The sequence below is a fragment of the Gadus macrocephalus genome, chromosome 7 (genome assembly GCF_031168955.1).
Source record: "Gadus macrocephalus chromosome 7, ASM3116895v1".
NCBI classification, from domain to species: Eukaryota; Metazoa; Chordata; class Actinopteri; order Gadiformes; family Gadidae; genus Gadus; species Gadus macrocephalus.
The window spans coordinates 27,756,954-27,774,545 of record NC_082388.1 but is presented as its reverse complement, the minus strand read 5'-3'; the positions used below and the strand labels follow the sequence as shown (position 1 = coordinate 27,774,545).

At 50.9% G+C, this 17,592-nt stretch overlaps 2 protein-coding genes across 3 annotated transcripts in view; both read left to right on the top strand.

The window, feature by feature from the left end:
• The window catches only part of LOC132462155 (uncharacterized), a 306,161-nt gene that overhangs the window by 195,754 nt on the left and 92,815 nt on the right, over positions 1–17,592 (top strand). The window lies entirely within an intron of this gene.
• Positions 4,955–16,811, top strand: LOC132462142 (potassium channel subfamily K member 2). The gene is made up of 5 exons (XM_060057756.1): positions 4,955–6,130; positions 12,452–12,612; positions 12,975–13,161; positions 14,686–14,828; positions 15,196–16,811. Exons 2-5 carry the CDS (start codon positions 12,526–12,528, stop codon positions 15,835–15,837), a joined length of 1,059 nt encoding a protein of 352 aa, XP_059913739.1. The 5' UTR covers positions 4,955–6,130; positions 12,452–12,525; the 3' UTR covers positions 15,838–16,811.

Below are 17,592 nucleotides of genomic sequence, written 5' to 3'. Positions count from 1 at the left end.
GAGGGCTCTGCCTCTGCACTCATACCTGCTGAACCGCACACCTGGAGGGCTCTGCCTCTGCACTCATACCTGCTGAACCGCACACCTGGAGGGCTCTGCCTCTGCACTCATACCTGCTGAACCGCACACCTGGAGGGCTCTGCCTCTGCTCTCATACCTGCTGAACCGCACACCTGGAGGGCTCCGTGGTGCACTTACCAGAAATTACGATCGCGATTGCCGCCGTGGCTCCTCCCTCGCAATAAACATCCTGCTTTGAGCGGTGAACTCTTTACACATAGTAGGTATAAAAAGCTATAAAAGGTATAAAACTACAAAATGACTCCATTTATGCAGGCTTTGTGGAAAATACACTGACGTTGGCTCAACCTGGCACCGCCTCTTCCGCTACGTAGCCACGATGGCAGCCGTTGAGTACGAAACGTGTACATCGATCCACACTCCGCGGTTTGACCGCTTTGAGTACACCATCCGGGTCCTTTTAGTACACTTCTTATCGCCCTGATCTTAATTGGAACGTCCTTAGTACTCAAACGAAGTATAGTGAGTGCGGATAGTATGGATATTGGAACACAGCTCTACTCTCTATAGGCCTGCAGTAGGACTGATGTTTAGCTCCCACTTTTGATTTGGTACAAACTATCCGTAATGTCATAGCAGGCTGTACCTCCCTAGCCCCTGTGTTACTAGCATACGTTAGTGATGCTAGTGATGCGCCCCCTGTGTTACTAGCATACGCTAGTGATGCTAGTGATGTGCCCCCTGTGTTACTAGCATACGCTAGTGATGCTAGTGATGTGCCCCCTGTGTTACTAGCATACGCTAGTGATGCTAGTGATGTGCCCCCTGTGTTACTAGCATATGCTAGTGATGTGCCCCCTGTGTTACTAGCATACGCTAGTGATGCTAGTGATGTGCCCCCTGTGTTACTAGCATACGCTAGTGATGCTAGTGATGCGCCCCTGTGTTACTAGCATACGCTAGTGATGTGCCCCCTGTGTTACTAGCATACGCTAGTGATGCTAGTGATGCGCCCCTGTGTTACTAGCATACGCTAGTGATGTGCCCCCTGTGTTACTAGCATACGCTAGTGATGCTAGTGATGTGCCCCCTGTGTTACTAGCATACGCTAGTGATGCTAGTGATGCGCCCCTGTGTTACTAGCATACGCTAGTGATGCTAGTGATGCGCCCCTGTGTTACTAGCATACGCTAGTGATGCTAGTGATGTGCCCCCTGTGTTACTAGCATACGCTAGTGATGTGCCCCCTGTGTTACTAGCATACGCTAGTGATGCTAGTGATGTGCCCCTGTGTTACTAGCATACGCTAGTGATGCTAGTGATGCGCCACCTGTGTTACTAGCATACGCTAGTGATGCTAGTGATGTGCCCCCTGTGTTACTAGCATACGCTAGTGATGCTAGTGATGTGCCCCCTGTGTTACTAGCATACGCTAGTGATGCTAGTGATGCGCCACCTGTGTTACTAGCATACGCTAGTGATGTGCCCCCTGTGTTACTAGCATACGCTAGTGATGCTAGTGATGTGCCCCTGTGTTACTAGCATACGCTAGTGATGCTAATGATGTGCCCCCTGTGTTACTAGCATACGCTAGTGATGCTAGTGATGTGCCCCCTGTGTTACTAGCATACGCTAGTGATGCTAGTGATGTGCCCCTGTGTTACTAGCATACGCTAGTGATGCTAGTGATGTGCCCCCTGTGTTACTAGCATACGCTAGTGATGCTAGTGATGTGCCCCCTGTGTTACTAGCATACGCTAGTGATGCTAGTGATGTGCCCCTGTGTTACTAGCATACGCTAGTGATGCTAGTGATGTGCCCCCTGTGTTACTAGCATATGCTAGTGATGTGCCCCCTGTGTTACTAGCATACGCTAGTGATGCTAGTGATGTGCCCCCTGTGTTACTAGCATACGCTAGTGATGTGCCCCCTGTGTTACTAGCATACGCTAGTGATGCTAGTGATGTGCCCCCTGTGTTACTAGCATACGCTAGTGATGCTAGTGATGTGCCCCCTGTGTTACTAGCATACGCTAGTGATGCTAGTGATGTGCCCCCTGTGTTACTAGCATACGCTAGTGATGCTAGTGATGTGCCCCCTGTGTTACTAGCATATGCTAGTGATGTGCCCCCTGTGTTACTAGCATACGCTAGTGATGCTAGTGATGTGCCCCCTGTGTTACTAGCATACGCTAGTGATGCTAGTGATGCGCCCCTGTGTTACTAGCATACGCTAGTGATGTGCCCCCTGTGTTACTAGCATACGCTAGTGATGCTAGTGATGCGCCCCTGTGTTACTAGCATACGCTAGTGATGCTAGTGATGTGCCCCCTGTGTTACTAGCATACGCTAGTGATGTGCCCCCTGTGTTACTAGCATACGCTAGTGATGCTAGTGATGTGCCCCCTGTGTTACTAGCATACGCTAGTGATGCTAGTGATGCGCCCCCTGTGTTACTAGCATACGCTAGTGATGCTAGTGATGCGCCCCTGTGTTACTAGCATACGCTAGTGATGTGCCCCCTGTGTTACTAGCATACGCTAGTGATGCTAGTGATGCGCCCCTGTGTTACTAGCATACGCTAGTGATGCTAGTGATGCGCCCCTGTGTTACTAGCATACGCTAGTGATGCTAGTGATGTGCCCCCTGTGTTACTAGCATACGCTAGTGATGTGCCCCCTGTGTTACTAGCATACGCTAGTGATGCTAGTGATGTGCCCCCTGTGTTACTAGCATACGCTAGTGATGCTAGTGATGTGCCCCCTGTGTTACTAGCATACGCTAGTGATGCTAGTGATGTGACCCCTGTGTTACTAGCATACGCTAGTGATGTGCCCCCTGTGTTACTAGCATACGCTAGTGATGCTAGTGATGTGCCCCTGTGTTACTAGCATACGCTAGTGATGCTAGTGATGCGCCACCTGTGTTACTAGCATACGCTAGTGATGCTAGTGATGTGCCCCCTGTGTTACTAGCATACGCTAGTGATGCTAGTGATGTGCCCCCTGTGTTACTAGCATACGCTAGTGATGCTAGTGATGCGCCACCTGTGTTACTAGCATACGCTAGTGATGTGACCCCTGTGTTACTAGCATACGCTAGTGATGCTAGTGATGTGCCCCTGTGTTACTAGCATACGCTAGTGATGCTAATGATGTGCCCCCTGTGTTACTAGCATACGCTAGTGATGCTAGTGATGTGCCCCCTGTGTTACTAGCATACGCTAGTGATGCTAGTGATGTGCCCCTGTGTTACTAGCATACGCTAGTGATGCTAGTGATGTGCCCCCTGTGTTACTAGCATACGCTAGTGATGCTAGTGATGTGCCCCCTGTGTTACTAGCATACGCTAGTGATGCTAGTGATGTGCCCCTGTGTTACTAGCATACGCTAGTGATGCTAGTGATGTGCCCCCTGTGTTACTAGCATATGCTAGTGATGTGCCCCTGTGTTACTAGCATACGCTAGTGATGTGCCCCCTGTGTTACTAGCATATACTAGTGATGCTAGTGATGTGCCCCCTGTGTTACTAGCATACGCTAGTGATGCTAGTGATGTGCCCCCTGTGTTACTAGCATACGCTAGTGATGCTAGTGATGTGCCCCTGTGTTACTAGCATACGCTAGTGATGCGCCCCCTGTGTTACTAGCATACGCTAGTGATGCTAGTGATGTGCCCCTGTGTTACTAGCATACGCTAGTGATGTGCCCCCTGTGTTACTAGCATACGCTAGTGATGCTAGTGATGTGCCCCTGTGTTACTAGCATACGCTAGTGATGCTAGTGATGTGCCCCATGTGTTACTAGCATACGCTAGTGATGCGCCCCCTGTGTTACTAGCATATGCTAGTGATGTGACCCCTGTGTTACTAGCATATGCTAGTGATGTGCCCCTGTGTTACTAGCATACGCTAGTGATGCTAGTGATGTGCCCCTGTGTTACTAGCATACGCTAGTGATGCTAGTGATGTGCCCCCTGTGTTACTAGCATACGCTAATGATGTGCCCCCTGTGTTACTAGCATACGCTAGTGATGCTAGTGATGTGCCCCTGTGTTACTAGCATACTCTAGTGATGCTAGTGATGTGCCCCCTGTGTTACTAGCATACGCTAATGATGTGCCCCCTGTGTTACTAGCATACGCTAGTGATGCTAGTGATGTGCCACCTTTGTTACTAGCATACGCTAGTGATGCTAGTGATGTGCCCCCTGTGTTACTAGCATACGCTAGTGATGCTAGTGATGTGCCACCTGTGTTACTAGCATACGCTTGTGATGCTAGTGATGTGCCCCCTGTGTTACTAGCATATGCTAGTGATGTGCCCCCTGTGTTACTAGCATACGCTAGTGATGCTAGTGATGTGCCCCCTGTGTTACTAGCATACGCTAGTGATGTGTCCCCTGTCCCCTGTGTTACTAGCATACGCTAGTGATGCTAGTGATGTGCCCCCTGTGTTACTAGCATACGCTAGTGATGTGCCCCTGTGTTACTAGCATACGCTAGTGATGCTAGTGATGTGCCCCTGTGTTACTAGCATACGCTAATGATGTGCCCCCTGTGTTACTAGCATACACTAGTGATGCTAGTGATGTAGCCCTGTGTTACTAGCATACACTAGCGATGCTAGTGATGTAGCCCTGTTACTACGTTAGTTATGTTAGTGATGTAGCCTCTGTTTTATAGCATACCCTCCGGCCCCGCGGCGCGGCTATATCCGTGCTGCTATGCTGTGTGACCCGGGGGCCATTGTACCGAGACCGCGGGACGGGGACAGGTGGCTGAGGTCCAGGGGTATAAATAAGGCATCTGGGCGCGTAACACGGAGTGGCGCGTAACACGGAGTGGCGCGGAGTGGGGGCCATCTTGGCAGCCGGGTGGCGGCCACAGGATGCTTGGAGATGCCAGCGGAAAAAGGATGTACATTTAACCCTTTTTGTAAGAGAGGAACGTACTTGAACAGGGTTCAACTTGAACCCTGTTCAAGTACGACAAATCAATTCCAGTCCCTTGGACATGAGCGGTAACCAGGGGCAACACTGACAACATGAAACAGGAACGTCAATGAGTGCTATGTCACAAGCATTCCAGGGTGTATTTTAAGATGTCGGCGTACTTGTTTGTTTGTGTAACCAAAGATGAATGGAATGAATTCATCATGGCGGTATATTATTATTAAACTGAGGTTATTCTCTTACTGCATATGTTTGAAACTATGTTGTGTAAATGTTGATGAGATCTAGAAAGGACGTTGGTCAGGGTCAGAGCAGCTGCGACGAGCCGCTGTGATATGCCACCCCCACGCGGCTGGGTTGAGTATTACAGCGACACAATGTTTTGTTTGCGGAGAATAATGAATGACGGTGAAAAGGTGGCGAAGGGGAGACATACATGTACAGTAACGGTCATTAAACCATGAGTTTAAGTTTAAGCTATTTTATTTTGCTATCTATTTTATTATTTTCTGTAGACCCACACATTTCCTACAGAGAGCAGACCTTACAGGCACCACAAACCTCTAACCTCTTTGGTCTATTTACATTTAAGCACTTCTGCCTATCCTTTACAACCACAACCTCCCTCTCAAGGTAGTGGAGCACAGGGGGTCAGGAGAAGGAACAAACTCAATTCATGTGTTGAACTCACAGAACCACAACCACTAAAACATCACGTCCCTCTCTACCGGAGCAACACTGCAGCATTGACGTTCCGCGGGAAAGGAGCCAAACTGTAAAGTTTGATATACTGGTCGAACCTGTACAATTTTATATACCGGTCGGACCTGTAAAGTTTGATACATCGGTCGGACCTGTAAAGTTTGATATACCGGTCGTACCTGTAAAGTTTGATATAACGGTCGTACCTTTAAAGTTTCATACATCGGTCTGGCCTGTAAAGTTTGATGTATTGGTCAAACATGTAAAGTTTGATATACAGGTCGTACCTGTAAAGTTTGATGTATCGGTCGGACCTTTAAAGTTTGACTGGTCCTGCAGGAGGTGGCCGATGCGGTGGGCGCCGGTGTGGACACCAGTATCAACGCCAGCAGCTTCACCAGCCAGTGGGACCTGGCCAGCGCATTCTTCTTCTCTGGAACCATCATCACGACCATTGGTGGGTCAGAGTTAGTACTCTGTCATCAGGACCATCGGTGGGCCAGTATTAGTGCTCTATCATCAGGACCGTGGGCCCGTATTAGTGCTCTATAATCAGGACCGTGGGCCACTATTAGTGCTCAATCATCAGGACCGTGGGCCAGTATTAGTGCTCTATCATCAGGACCGTGGGCCAGTATTAGTGCTCTATCATCAGGACCGTGGGCCAGTATTAGTGCTCTATCATCAGGACCGTGGGCCAGTATTAGTGCTCTATCATCAGGACCGTGGGCCAGTATTAGTGCTCTATCATCAGGACCGTGGGCCAGTATTAGTGCTCTATCATCAGGACCGTGGGCCAGTATTAGTGCTCTATCATCAGGACCGTGGGCCAGTATTAGTGCTCTATCTTCACGACCATCGGTGGGCCAGTATTAGTGCTCTATCATCAGGACCGTGGGCCAGTATTAGTGCTCTATCATCAGGACCGTGGGCCAGTATTAGTGCTCTATCATCAGGACCGTGGGCCACTATTAGTGCTCTATCATCAGGACCGTGGGCCAGTATTAGTGCTTTATCATCAGGACCGTGGGCCCGTATTAGTGCTCTATCATCAGGACCGTGGGCCCGTATTAGTGCCCTATCATCAGGACCGTGGGCCAGTATTAGTGCTCTATCTTCAGGACCGTGGGCCAGTATTAGTGCTCTATCATCAGGACCGTGGGCCAGTATTAGTGCTCTATCTTCAGGACCGTGGGCCAGTATTAGTGCTCTATCATCAGGACCGTGGGCCAGTATTAGTGCTCTATCTTCAGGACCGTGGGCCAGTATTAGTGCTCTATCTTCAGGACCGTGGGCCAGTATTAGTGCTCTATAATCAGGACCGTGGGCCAGTATTAGCGCTCTATCATCAGGACCGTGGGCCAGTATTAGTGCTCTATCATCAGGACCGTGGGCCAGTATTAGTGCTCTATCATCAGGACCATCGGTGGGCCAGTATTAGTGCTCTATCATCAGGACCATCGGTGGGCCAGTATTAGTGCTCTATCATCAGGACCGTGGGCCAGTATTAGTGCTCTATCATCAGGACCGTGGGCCAGTATTAGTGCTCTATCATCAGGACCGTGGGCCAGTATTAGTGCTCTATCTTCACGACCATCGGTGGGCCACTATTAGTGCTCTATCATCAGGACCGTGGGCCAGTATTAGTGCTCTATCATCAGGACCGTGGGCCAGTATTAGTGCTCTATCATCAGGACCGTGGGCCAGTATTAGTGCTCTATCATCAGGACCGTGGGCCAGTATTAGTGCTCTATCATCAGGACCGTGGGCCAGTATTAGTGCTCTATCATCAGGACCGTGGGCCAGTATTAGTGCTCTATCTTCAGGACCGTGGGCCAGTATTAGTGCTCTATCATCAGGACCGTGGGCCAGTATTAGTGCTCTATCTTCAGGACCGTGGGCCAGTATTAGTGCTCTATCATCAGGACCGTGGGCCAGTATTAGTGCTCTATCTTCAGGACCGTGGGCCAGTATTAGTGCTCTATCTTCAGGACCGTGGGCCAGTATTAGTGCTCTATAATCAGGACCGTGGGCCAGTATTAGTGCTTTATCATCAGGACCGTGGGCCCGTATTAGTGCTCTATCATCAGGACCGTGGGCCAGTATTAGTGCTCTATCGTCAGGACCGTGGGCCAGTATTAGTGCTCTATCGTCAGGACCGTGGGCCAGTATTAGCGCTCTATCATCAGGACCGTGGGCCAGTATTAGTGCTCTATCATCAGGACCGTGGGCCAGTATTAGTGCTCTATCATCAGGACCATCGGTGGGCCAGTATTAGTGCTCTATCATCAGGACCATCGGTGGGCCAGTATTAGTGCTCTATCATCAGGACCGTGGGCCAGTATTAGTGCTCTATCATCAGGACCGTGGGCCAGTATTAGTGCTCTATCATCAGGACCGTGGGCCAGTATTAGTGCTCTATCTTCACGACCATCGGTGGGCCACTCTTAGTGCTCTATCATCAGGACCGTGGGCCAGTATTAGTGCTCTATCATCAGGACCGTGGGCCAGTATTAGTGCTCTATCATCAGGACCATCGGTGGGCCAGTATTAGTGCTCTATCATCAGGACCGTGGGCCAGTATTAGTGCTCTATCATCAGGACCGTGGGCCAGTATTAGTGCTCTATCATCAGGACCGTGGGCCAGTATTAGTGCTCTATCATCAGGACCGTGGGCCAGTATTAGTGCTCTATCATCAGGACCGTGGGCCACTATTAGTGCTCTATCATCAGGACCGTGGGCCAGTATTAGTGCTTTATCATCAGGACCGTGGGCCCGTATTAGTGCTCTATCGTCAGGACCGTGGGCCCGTATTAGTGCTCTATCATCAGGACCGTGGGCCAGTATTAGTGCTCTATCTTCAGGACCGTGGGCCAGTATTAGTGCTCTATCATCAGGACCGTGGGCCAGTATTAGTGCTCTATCTTCAGGACCGTGGGCCAGTATTAGTGCTCTATCATCAGGACCGTGGGCCAGTATTAGTGCTCTATCTTCAGGACCGTGGGCCAGTATTAGTGCTCTATAATCAGGACCGTGGGCCAGTATTAGTGCTCTATCATCAGGACCGTGGGCCAGTATTAGTGCTCTATCATCAGGACCGTGGGCCAGTATTAGTGCTCTATCATCAGGACCATCGGTGGGCCAGTATTAGTGCTCTATCATCAGGACCATCGGTGGGCCAGTATTAGTGCTCTATCATCAGGACCGTGGGCCAGTATTAGTGCTCTATCATCAGGACCGTGGGCCAGTATTAGTGCTCTATCTTCTGGACCGTGGGCCAGTATTAGTGCTCTATAATCAGGACCGTGGGCCAGTATTAGTGCTCTATCATCAGGACCGTGGGCCAGTATTAGTGCTCTATCATCAGGACCGTGGGCCAGTATTAGTGCTCTATCATCAGGACCATCGGTGGGCCAGTATTAGTGCTCTATCATCAGGACCATCGGTGGGCCAGTATTAGTGCTCTATCATCAGGACCGTGGGCCAGTATTAGCGCTCTATCATCAGGACCGTGGGCCAGTATTAGTGCTCTATCATCAGGACCGTGGGCCAGTATTAGTGCTCTATCATCAGGACCATCGGTGGGCCAGTATTAGTGCTCTATCATCAGGACCATCGGTGGGCCAGTATTAGTGCTCTATCATCAGGACCGTGGGCCAGTATTAGTGCTCTATCATCAGGACCGTGGGCCAGTATTAGTGCTCTATCATCAGGACCGTGGGCCAGTATTAGTGCTCTATCTTCACGACCATCGGTGGGCCACTATTAGTGCTCTATCATCAGGACCGTGGGCCAGTATTAGTGCTCTATCATCAGGACCGTGGGCCAGTATTAGTGCTCTATCATCAGGACCGTGGGCCAGTATTAGTGCTCTATCATCAGGACCGTGGGCCAGTATTAGTGCTCTATCATCAGGACCGTGGGCCAGTATTAGTGCTCTATCATCAGGACCGTGGGCCAGTATTAGTGCTCTATCTTCAGGACCGTGGGCCAGTATTAGTGCTCTATCATCAGGACCGTGGGCCAGTATTAGTGCTCTATCTTCAGGACCGTGGGCCAGTATTAGTGCTCTATCATCAGGACCGTGGGCCAGTATTAGTGCTCTATCTTCAGGACCGTGGGCCAGTATTAGTGCTCTATCTTCAGGACCGTGGGCCAGTATTAGTGCTCTATAATCAGGACCGTGGGCCAGTATTAGTGCTCTATCATCAGGACCGTGGGCCAGTATTAGTGCTCTATCATCAGGACCGTGGGCCACTATTAGTGCTCTATCTTCAGGACCGTGGGCCAGTATTAGTGCTCTATCATCAGGACCGTGGGCCAGTATTAGTGCTCTATCATCAGGACCATCGGTGGGCCAGTATTAGTGCTCTATCATCAGGACCATCGGTGGGCCAGTATTAGTGCTCTATCATCAGGACCATGGGCCAGTATTAGTGCTCTATCATCAGGACCGTGGGCCAGTATTAGTGCTCTATCATCAGGACCGTGGGCCAGTATTAGTGCTCTATCTTCACGACCATCGGTGGGCCACTATTAGTGCTCTATCATCAGGACCGTGGGCCAGTATTAGTGCTCTATCATCAGGACCGTGGGCCAGTATTAGTGCTCTATCATCAGGACCGTGGGCCAGTATTAGTGCTCTATCATCAGGACCGTGGGCCAGTATTAGTGCTCTATCATCAGGACCGTGGGCCAGTATTAGTGCTCTATCATCAGGACCGTGGGCCAGTATTAGTGCTCTATCATCAGGACCGTGGGCCACTATTAGTGCTCTATCATCAGGACCGTGGGCCAGTATTAGTGCTTTATCATCAGGACCGTGGGCCCGTATTAGTGCTCTATCGTCAGGACCGTGGGCCCGTATTAGTGCTCTATCATCAGGACCGTGGGCCAGTATTAGTGCTCTATCTTCAGGACCGTGGGCCAGTATTAGTGCTCTATCATCAGGACCGTGGGCCAGTATTAGTGCTCTATCTTCAGGACCGTGGGCCAGTATTAGTGCTCTATCATCAGGACCGTGGGCCAGTATTAGTGCTCTATCTTCAGGACCGTGGGCCAGTATTAGTGCTCTATCTTCTGGACCGTGGGCCAGTATTAGTGCTCTATAATCAGGACCGTGGGCCAGTATTAGTGCTCTATCATCAGGACCGTGGGCCAGTATTAGTGCTCTATCATCAGGACCGTGGGCCAGTATTAGTGCTCTATCATCAGGACCATCGGTGGGCCAGTATTAGTGCTCTATCATCAGGACCATCGGTGGGCCAGTATTAGTGCTCTATCATCAGGACCGTGGGCCAGTATTAGTGCTCTATCATCAGGACCGTGGGCCAGTATTAGTGCTCTATCATCAGGACCATGGGCCAGTATTAGTGCTCTATCTTCAGGACCGTGGGCCAGTATTAGTGCTCTATCATCAGGACCGTGGGCCAGTATTAGTGCTCTATCATCAGGACCGTGGGCCAGTATTAGTGCTCTATCATCAGGACCGTGGGCCAGTATTAGTGCTCTATCATCAGGACCGTGGGCCAGTATTAGTGCTCTATCATCAGGACCATCGGTGGGCCAGTATTAGTGCTCTATCATCAGGACCATCGGTGGGCCAGTATTAGTGCTCTATCATCAGGACCATCGGTGGGCCAGTATTAGTGCTCTATCATCAGGACCGTGGGCCAGTATTAGTGCTCTATCATCAGGACCGTGGGCCAGTATTAGTGCTCTATCATCAGGACCGTGGGCCAGTATTAGTGCTCTATCATCAGGACCGTGGGCCAGTATTAGTGCTCTATCATCAGGACCGTGGGCCAGTATTAGTGCTTTATCATCAGGACCGTGGGCCAGTATTAGTGCTCTATCATCAGGACCGTGGGCCAGTATTAGTGCTCTATCATCAGGACCGTGGGCCAGTATTAGTGCTCTATCATCAGGACCGTGGGCCAGTATTAGTGCTCTATCTTCAGGACCGTGGGCCAGTATTAGTTCTCTATCATCAGGACCATCGGTGGGCTAGTATTAGTGCTCTATCATCAGGACCGTGGGCCAGTATTAGTGCTCTATCATCAGGACCGTGGGCCACTATTAGTGCTCTATCATCAGGACCATCGGTGGGTCAGAGGTGGTGGACCTGGTTCTGACCTTTAGTGACAGTGTTTGTACTGAATCTTTACCAATTGGTTAAACTGGGAGACCTGATGAGCAGCATCCCACGCTGGAGAGAATATGAATAAACAAATCCTGCCTCTTCTTTACCTCCTCACTGTCTTCTACTTATTTGACCTTTATTCTACCAGGGAAGTCATTCAGACCAATTCGCTCAGTATCTGCAGAACAACTCCGTTCACTGCCACCTTCAACTACATTGGTTTGGTTTGATTCTGTTTTACACACACATGGAACCTGTCTGGAAGTCTGTCAAACCGTCGGGAATGTCACTTCCAGAACGAACCCCCATGGCTCAAACGTTTTAATCTCCAATTCAGATTATTCTGATTACCGTTCTGAGAGTATAAACGTCTGTACTCCGGTTCACAGGCCCTCGTAGCTAGCCTACAAGGCTAGCCTCATAGCTTGTCATCTCACGTCACTATTTACTGTGACTTGGAGCACCGTGACCTTGGACCACTGTGACCTTGGACCATTGTGACCTTGGACCATTGTGACCTTGGACGATCTTGACCCTTGACTGCTGTGACCTTGGACCTCTGTCATTTGAATTGCATTTGGTTGAATAATACTTAATGCTTAGACTCTGTGATTGATCTCCTCTCTGCCTGCCAGGGTTTGGGAACATCTCCCCCAAGACGGAGGGCGGCCAGCTGTTCTGTATCTGCTACGCGCTGGTTGGCATCCCCATGTTTGGTTTCCTGCTGGTGGGCGTGGGCGACCACCTCGGTACGGGTCTGAGGAAGGTCATTCTCAAAATAGAGACTCTCTTCTTGGTTAGTGCCCTCTCACAGAAGCACCATCACGTTCATATTGCACATTGTTTTACAATGGAAACAATTCTATTGTTCTGTTCTTTTACTTCAAATGCCAGACAACAGGATCTGGATTTAAGGGAGCGTCGTTTTCTGACGCCTAATGCACACCTCAATGACGCTGAATAACATACTTAGAAGTCAATGACTGATTCTGGTTGTCCATCATCTTAATTCCCTCCTCTTCCTCCTATTATCCTGAGCAGAACGGCGACAGTTTCCCAGGCGACTGGGATCAATGAACCGATCAATAAGCGGACAGTTTCCCCGGCGCCCGGGATCAGTGAACCGATCACTAAGCGGTCTTGTGTCCCGTCCTGCAGAAGTGGCGTGTCAGCCCCACCATCGTGAGGGTCATCTCCGCCGTGCTGTCCATCCTGCTGGGTGTGGTGCTCTTCGTGGCCGTGCCCATCTTCGTGTTCCAGGAGGTGGAGGGATGGACTCTCCTGGAGTCGGCCTACTTCGTGGTCATCACCTTGACCACGGTCGGCTTCGGAGACTACGTGGCCGGTAGGACGGATCTGTTTACGATCAGATTATTATTTTTTTTATGTTATTTCTGTACAGACACAGTACAGATACAGTATTACTAGATACAATACAACAGTATGACTATGGTACAGACACAGTACTAGAGTTTTTATATAGTACAGATATAATACCACAGCACTTCTATAGTACTGATACAGTACTACATTATTACTTTAGTAAAGATATAGTACTACAGTATTACTATAGTACAGACACAGTACTGCAGTACTACTATAGTACAGATATAATACTACAGTACTTCTATAGTACAGATACAGTACTACAATATAACTTTAGTAAAGATATAGTACTACAGTATCACAATAGTACAGTACTACAGTGTTACTATAGTACAGATTCAGTACTACAGTATTATTATAGTACAGATGTATGGTACCATGGCCCCCCTGGGGCCATGGTACCATACATCACTTCTGTCATGGCCGGTTTATTCTCCAGTAGCTTAAAGGCCTTTGACATACCTTGATACGTTATGTTGTTATTGATATGTTGTTATTGATTTAAAAAACTGTTGGGAGTTGTAACCTCGTCATCACACCAAATAATTAAATAATATCTCCTTTAATCCATTAGGTCCGCATGGCACTAAACAATCTTAACTTACCCCTTCAATTATTCACAGGCCGGTCTTGAGTAGCAGATGAATTATTAATGGTTTTACACCGCAGGATTCCCCTGAGCGGTAGGCTGTAGAGCGGTAGGCTGGACCCAGAGAAAACCAGTCCATCTTTATGTTTCCTTCCCAAACCAGAACCAGTCTTGTTGCCCATTGTGTCCAGACTGGTCTCATAAGGGGGTACCACAGCATCGGACCACCACACTCCGATAACGTTTACCTCAATAAAACAAACTCCATAAGCTAGGACAATACAAATGTGCGATTAGCTAGCTTCAGTCCGAGCCGCTAACAGGATAACTGAAGTGGGCGCGGCCAACCCACATTCTGGGGCACATGTGCCCCCCCCCGCCTCTTAGCCACGCCCCTGCTGTAGCTCCACCCCTCCCCTGGCCACGCCCCTGCTGTAGGTCCACCCCTCCTCCTGACCACGCCCCTGCTGTAGGTCCAGCCCCCTCCTCTTAGCCCCGCCCCTGCTATAGGTCCACCCCCTCCCCTTGCCACGCCCCTGTAGCCCCTCCCCTGGCCACGCCCCTGCTGTTGGTCCTCCCCCTCCCCTGGCCACGCCCCTGTAGCTCCGCCTCTTCCCCTGGCTACGCCCCTGCTGTAGTCCTCATGTCCTCTAGCCACGCCCCACGCCCCTACTGTAGTCTTCATGTCCTCGAGCCACACCCCTGTAGCTCCTCCCCCTGACCACAGCCCTGCTGTAGTCCTCATGTCCTCTAGCCACGCCCCTGCTGTAGTCCTCATGTCCTCTAGCCACGCCCCTGCTGTTGGTCCTCCCCCTCCCCTGGCCACGCCCCTGTAGCCCCTCCCCCTCCCCCTGACCACGCCCCTGCTGTAGTCCTCCTGTCTCTGGTCCTCAGGGGACTCTGGGGTGGAGGGCAGTGACACCTGGTACAAGCCCCTGGTGTGGTTCTGGATCCTGGTCGGCCTGGCCTACTTCGCCTCCATCCTCACCATGATCGGGAACTGGCTCCGGGTGCTGTCCAAGAAGACCCGGGCAGAGGTACCGCCCTGCTCCTCACCACCTCCTCACCCACCTCCCTGCTCCTCCCTCGCCTCCCCACCCACCTCCCTGCTCCTTCCTCACCTCCTCACCCACCTCCCTGCTCCTCTCCCACCCTCTCTCCCCTCCCTGCTCCTCTCCCCCCTCCTCTCTCCCCCCCCTGCTCCTCCTGCTCTATGCAGAGTGCAGGTGAGCTCTGACCAGGTGAGTTGAGTCTCTTGCTGTGTCATAAACCAGTCCAACCAGCGTCCTGTATGGCGCTGGTCCTCGTCTCATAGCGATCCGGATGAGCTGAGCTAGTGAAGCAGCAGAGGTGTGAGTGTGTAGTGGCGAGGGACCCCTGACTCACGCCCCCCCCCCCCTGCAGATGGAGGAGCTGCGGGCCCACGCCTCCAACCTGACGCAGAACATCCAGAACATGTCCGTGGACTTCCGCATCCCGGGCAAGGGGCTGGAGGACCCCTTCAAGCGCCACCGCAAGAAGCGCCGCCGCGGAGGGAAGGGGGGCCACAGCACCTCGGCCAACGGGGCCCCGGGGGGCCCGGGGGGCCCGGACGCCCAGGGCCCCGACGGGTCCGGCTCGGGGTCGGAGTCCGGCTCCGGGTCCTCCTCGTCCTACACGTCCAACGAGTCCGAGTCGGGCTCGGGGTCGGACGCGGACGCGGCGTCCCAGGCCACGCAGACGGACCACGTGGCCGACGCCCGCGACGCCGAGCCGGAGCAGAGCTTCCCCGACGCGCTCTTCTCCCAGCCGCTGGACTACTTCGGGGAGAACCTGGCCTTCATCGACGAGTCCTCCGACGCGCAGAGCGGGAAGCTGCACCTGGACCCCCTGCTGGACCCCGCCCTGCCCGAGAAGAGGGGCCGGTCCCGCCAGCCCAAGAGACGGCGCCCGAGGAGACCGGCCCCCCAGGGGAGGAGGGGCAGCGCCAGGACCTCCCCGCCCAGCTCCGACCAGAGGCCCGACGGGGGGCCGCCGCGCCCGCCGGGGACGCAGGTCCCCTGTTGAGGCGGAGGCGTCCGATGGCCGTCCCCGCGCCGCGGGTCGACCCCGAGAGCGTTGGAGGGGGGACCTGGGAGCCATTTGACCCTGAAGCCTCTGTCCGACAGGAGGTCATCCACCCAGAACCGACTCCTCAGAAGCCATCGAGAAGAAAGCCATCCAGAATCCCAGGAACTGGAACCCTTCATCCCTAGAAACAAAAACACTTGATTGATGATTTGGCGCAAGCATGAACCTATATGTGCCTGCTGAAAGATGAGGAGGGTCCGACCTCCTCCTTAATGTTGTGTTCTGGCCTGATGTTGCACTAGCCTTCTCTACACTTCACTCACTATAGTCAACGTTAAACAAGTTCATATCACGGGGAGAATGCTTACGTGTGCACACTTACAAAAGAAGAGGAGAAACGCATGGTTCGCTTTATAGCCTTCAATCAGCCATAAAACCACTCCCGCGGTTTACACAGGAACACAACTTTCCATAAATACTCAACCATCGCCAAAAATAGCTACTTTTTATAATCATATTCTGTTTCAGCACCAGGTTCTGACTAGGTTGAACTTGCTGAATAACACACCGTGCCTGCAAAAAAACAGCAAATAAATATTTTGTTCACAGTTTTCCTTGTATGGATTTCTACCTTTATGCAGCGTTTTTCTGATAAACTTTTGTTAAACGCAAACTTCATGTCAAAAGGTTGGGCTCCTTCTTACATATGTAACGTTAACCAATGATTATTGCATTCTGCAAAGTATTTTGGGCTTATTAATCCAAAAATTCACATAGGAAGATTTACCGTTAACCCAAAATATCCCGGGTTCTAATTGCTGGCGACATTAGGAGGAAACACAGGGTCTGATAGGATGAGGGTGTGAAGAAAAGAGTGTTATACTGTAAACAATATATGCAACTACATCACACGTTTGAAGATGAACCGATCAATATGAATTGCACTTGTGAAATAAAGTTTTTTTCTTTTTTAAAGGGGTCCGCTGGAACTATTTGTACTATTGGCCATTTGTATTATTATATCATATATATCTCATTATATATATTGATTTATTATCATTGTATAAATGATCTTGATCATTGAGTATTAATAAATGACGGATAGACGTAGAGAGAGAGCCCCTTGAGACCCGCTGGCTGATGAGCCGGTCTGGTGCCGGGCCCAAGGGCACGCGGGCCCAAGGGCACGCGGGCAGGGCCGCTGATCCGTGATCTAACCCGCGGGTTCTCTGGTGTCGGATGAGGAAGGGCGGAGAGAACACGTTAACACACAGAACACATACTGGAGAACACATATTGGAGAACACAGAGCACATACTGGAGGGGTGGCTTTCTCCAAATTGCCACGCCAAGCATTAACAGAGGCCTATATATGCAACCAGTTGTGACGTCACTTGGATTTAGCGTCTATTAGTCCGTCAGCCGTAACAAGGCGTCCTGAAGGGGGCCCTGTCGGCAACACCAGAGATCACACACAGCCATCATATCGATGGGCCGTTCGGTTTCTTCAGTTGATTGTCATGGTCCTTTTGGAGAAAGTCCAGGAATATAAAAGTGTGTGCAGTCTGCACACACTTCTCCTTATTTCTCCTAAACATGCCTGCCCCTCCGCGGCCGCTAGGCGGCGGTGGAGGGCGGAGACACCGGGCGGAGCTCTCTGGTCTCCAGAGACATTCAATATAACGTTTTGGGCGTTTCGTTTTTTTTTTTTTTTTTTATAAATGTAATAATTGTGCATCTACTTAAATAAAT